At 50.8% G+C, this 4,494-nt stretch overlaps 1 protein-coding gene across 1 annotated transcript in view; it reads left to right on the top strand.

Moving 5' to 3' along the window:
• Window positions 1-4,494, top strand: part of IFNLR1 (interferon lambda receptor 1) — an 11,231-nt gene that overhangs the window by 2,533 nt on the left and 4,204 nt on the right. The window contains exons 2-4 of the mRNA XM_019547606.1: window positions 1,119-1,242; window positions 2,891-3,072; window positions 3,975-4,123. Coding sequence (XP_019403151.1) covers window positions 1,119-1,242; window positions 2,891-3,072; window positions 3,975-4,123 — 455 coding nt within the window. The remainder of the gene's footprint in view (window positions 1-1,118; window positions 1,243-2,890; window positions 3,073-3,974; window positions 4,124-4,494) is intronic.

Here is a 4,494-nt window from a genome sequence, read left to right as displayed (position 1 = left end):
GTGTCTGTGGCTGAAGGTTTTTTTTGCCTCCCGAGAAACGAACCGCGATTTTTACATCAGGCAAGTGGGATTAGATCCAAAGGGCAGGCAAAATACTGCTTTCACATCAAAAGGGACTTTCTTAAAATGAGACTTTTCCACTTGTACAGTGTCCCAGCCATGCCTGAGGCTAACAGAGGAAGTGTTGCAAGGACACTTTTTTCAGCCTGCTTGTGATATGAAGTCACGGTGCGCGCTAAAACTCTGAATGAGGGATCACATGATTAACAAATGCTGAAGGCTGAAAGAAAAGATCAGGAACTTGGCCAAAAAGGAGTATCTTCCCACAGGAGCACAGCCAGCAAGGGGGAGATGTCCAGCGCAAAAGGAAAGCAGATATGATACAGAATTGCCAAACTCCCCAGCCACTTCCAGACATGCACAAGCATGTTGCTGGCTGCTCCTGTTTCAGAAGGCTTCATTGTAGTTTGCTCAAATTGCAAGCTAGTGAACAGGACAGGTAAGAGAGGGTGGCCAGGTCCTGAATCACCAATATGCCAATGCATATTTGGAGCAGAAAAGGCCTCCTGGGACTACAGCAGCTTGGAAACTTTATGACAGAGTGGTTTTCCTTTGGAAGATACTGATTTGTCCAAACTGAAATGTTTCACAGAAAAAGGCAAACTTGGCAAAACGCTCACAACGCAGATGACTGAGATTCAAGATCGAATCTGTGTTCAGAAGCAGAGAGAGCGCGCTGTCCCAGCACAGCAAGAGCCCTCACCTGGGACTTGCCTCTGCCTCGCCCACTGCCACACGCGCGCTAACCCCGGGGCTGCTCGCTATTTTGGAGTTCCTCTTTCTCTCTCGCGCTCTCCCCACACAACTCTCTGTCACAAACCCACTTCCTCGGGTCGCAGTTTCACGCTGATGCAGAAGAGGAAGCATTCTTAGACCTTTCTTCTTCACTTGTAAGACAGAAAGCCCATTTCCTGCCCACCTGGGCTTGCGACTGCCCACGCCGGCCCTGCCCGTGTTTCAGAGCGCGCACGGCTGCCGATACGTATTCTCTGGGGACGCTGGGAAGCAGTGCCGAGGATCAATGCTGGCACATTCAAACAGTTTTCCCCTTCTCTCAGGTCAAATGCATCTGCCCCCACCCCAGAATGTGACGCTGCTGTCGAAGGATTTCAATATTGTCTTGACCTGGCTCCCCGGGGAAGGGTCCCCACCAGACACGGTGTACACGGTGAAATATGAAAGGTGAGCGCGCAGAGAGGGGCAGAACCGGGCAGAGGGACCCAGGGGTGTAGCCAGGGGGTCTGGGGAGAGCGTAGGGCAGGGGCTCTGCTTCACAACCAGCTCCACAGACAACGTGACCTGCTGGAGGAGTCTCTGGCTGAACGGTGGAGGGGCAGGAAGCTGGAAGCTCAGCCAGCTTTCTCACCACTGCAGCTGCCGTTGCCGCCACCCCTTCAGCTCTCACCTCCCCTCGTCCCCAGAGTGACTGCCCCCTCCCTCTTTACTGCTCCCTTCACCTCCCAGCTTGCCCTCCTTCTTCTGCCCCTGGCGTCAGTCACCCTGGGCCTGCTTTCCCCTGCTTTGGTGTCTGACCACAGGAGTCAGAGGGAGTGTTTCTACCCGCTACAGTGGGCTTTGAATCCAGGGTTTCATGACTAAGTGCTTCCACCAGACAGAAGTGCACTGGCACCGAAGTGGAGCACTAGGCCCTCTGTTCTCAGCCACCACGCACAGAGCATCGCTTCCTTATCTCCCCTTTACACCAGCTTGTCCAGCCTCTTCGCCTCCCTCCTCAGCTCCTCCAGGAGGCATCTCGTCTTGCATGTGCTTTTCTCTGCCTCCTGATTCTCTGGCCCGCGCTGGACAGGGTCAGTGAATTCGGGATTGCCCACCCCCGGACACCACGATGGGAGCCTTCCCTTCGGCCACCGAGGGAAGCAGATCAGATCCAAAAACTTAGGCCAAGATTGTGAAAAGGGACTCGTGATTTGGGGGCCTCAGGGTGGGGCTCCTTCGGGGCTATGGTCAGCAGGAAGGGCAGAGGATGCTCCCTCTGAAACTCAGGGCTCCTTACGATGAATCAAGTCAGACATCCCCCAGAAACAGAGGCACCTAAAATCATTGGGCTCAGCCTGGGGCTGCAAAGCTCTTCAGGGAAGAGGCTGGTGTCTTTCCTTTTATCTCAGGTACTTACAGTTTTCCCTCAAGAGCACAGGGCCTGAGCACCTCCTTGTCCTTAAATGTCCTGCTCCCCCCAGCACCTCTGGGTGGCAGGGAAGTGCTATTACCCTTATCTTGCAGGCAGAAGGAGCCAGGGTGCAGAGAGACCGGGAGATGTATTCATGGCCACTCGGGATGTCTGTGGCAGAGCTGGGAAGTCCCAGGCTCGTGCCTTCACCACTGCGCTCTCTCCCACTTCCTCTCTGGCTGGAAAGCCAAGGCCACTAGGCCAGCCCTCCCAGGGATACTTGTTCATATAATGATGTGTTAATATAAAATTATATTTGTTAATAGAACTATACCTTTCAGTATCACTATGTTTATATTAGTATGTATTATTAATATATAAACCTCAATACAGCATAATAATCACATAATATACGACATTATATTATATTTAATACTATGTACAGTAATATACACATAGTAATGCTGATGCATACCATTTTTATATTATTCTTCTTGTTGTTATTGTTATTATAACCTTTATAATTGTTACTAGTGCACTGGCTGCATCCCTTTACCCACCTCATTCCTTACGATAGACAAACGTGAGAGTTATACTCTAAGCCCTTTGCCACATATAGTGCTACTTCTGTCCTCCTCTCCCCATATTAAAACCTGTTTTATTACATGCTTGACTCTGGGTTGGTTTTGCCTCTTCTTTCAGCTGGGGAAACAGAAATCACTTGAAAAAGGTCACACACTGCAAAAATATTTCTGAAACCATCTGCAATCTGACTTGTGTGCTGTCAGACTCATTCAAAAAATACAGGGCCCGGGTAAAAGCCCTGTCAAGTGGACGCCAGTCCTCCTGGGCAGAGTCAGGATACATCGAACATCATTTTGATGGTACGTTTGTCAGTCTACGATTTGGCTTGAACCCCTTGCTGATCCTGCAGCACTAAGAGAGTTTGAACTTTCATTCTGCTCACACAGCTCTGCAACTCCAGCCTTAATATTTGCATGTTACAGATAAGGAAACTGGAAACCATAGAGAGATTTCAGGGTTTGGCTGGAAGGGAAGTTATTGCCAGCAGCAGTACTACAACTCAGGTTTACTGGGCACTGCGCCCTTTCCTCGGCTCACTAGGACCTTCTTTCTTGTGCACACTTTATTTACAAAGGACGGAGACATTTCACTTCACCAGTATGACACGCAGCTGCACGCACTCCACGTTTAATCTGTTCTGACCAGGGCAAGTCAAACCAGGTCAAAGACCATGCATATTTGTGTTTCTGGGTGAGGCAGGGAAGGTATTTATGTTGCCTCCTGAAAAAACTATCAGAAGGCTCAGAGGAGAGATAGGAAGCTCTGCACAACACCAGCTGCTTATGGGGCTGAAGGGAGATTAGGTCCAGACCATACTTCTAGGATTTCTTAGGTGCAGGGAGACCCTGGTGATGGGCTCAGCATGACAGCCTCGGGAGAACGGCCGGTACAGTCACAGGCCCTGCACAGGTAGATGCGTCTCAGACCGCACTGATGCAGGACAGTGCTTATTGGGACGTGTCAGCTGGATGGTGGAGGACCAAGAGTTGCCCATCACACTCATCACGTGGTAATAGCTACTGCAGCCCCCAAACCAGGTAGTTAGAGCACGGACCTCTCGCTGTCAGAATCCATCTAAGAGGGTGAGGCTACCTTGTCTAGGGGAGATTTCTATGTGGCCTTTTTCAGAGGACAGCTTTTATTTAGCTGCACTCCAGCCCACAAGCTAGCACTGCTCTGACACCTGCTTACTCAATTACAGTGGAGCTGGCTCCTCCGGTCCTGGGAGTGAAAGTAAAGGAAAACGTAATGACTGTCAATGCCATTTTCCCCCTGGCCTCCTGCCTGAAGCATGAGTTTCCAAGCCTGCAGTACGACTTGGACTTCTGGGAAGCTGAATCCAATGACAAGGTTGGCAAACTAAGCCAAGCTGCGTTAGATGTAGAAAGTGCTAAGCCAAGCTGCATCAGGGATTGGGACCAGACCCAAAGGTGGGGAGGATTGGGTATGGGCTTTAGTTCATCCCTGTCTCCAAGACTGAAATGGCCTCTAGTGTTGCTCTTGCTTGTCTAAGTAGCCAGCTGAGGGTGATTCATAGGGTGACCATACATCCAGGTTTGGCTAGGACATTCCTGGATTTTGGAGACCAGTCCCAGCCAGCTGGTGGAAATTAAAACAGGTGTCCGGGTGCGGGGCTTGGGGCATGGGGCATGGGGCATGGGGCAGGGAGGTGGAGTGGCACCAGCTATGAAATAGGAAGCCCTAGCAGACAGCAAACTGCC

The sequence above is a fragment of the Crocodylus porosus genome, unplaced genomic scaffold, assembly GCF_001723895.1.
Source record: "Crocodylus porosus isolate Cpor-Errol unplaced genomic scaffold, CroPor_comp1, whole genome shotgun sequence".
Taxonomy (NCBI): Eukaryota; Metazoa; Chordata; order Crocodylia; family Crocodylidae; genus Crocodylus; species Crocodylus porosus.
The sequence above is the reverse complement of the archived record's forward strand: the minus strand, read 5'-3'. Positions and strand labels throughout refer to the sequence as shown.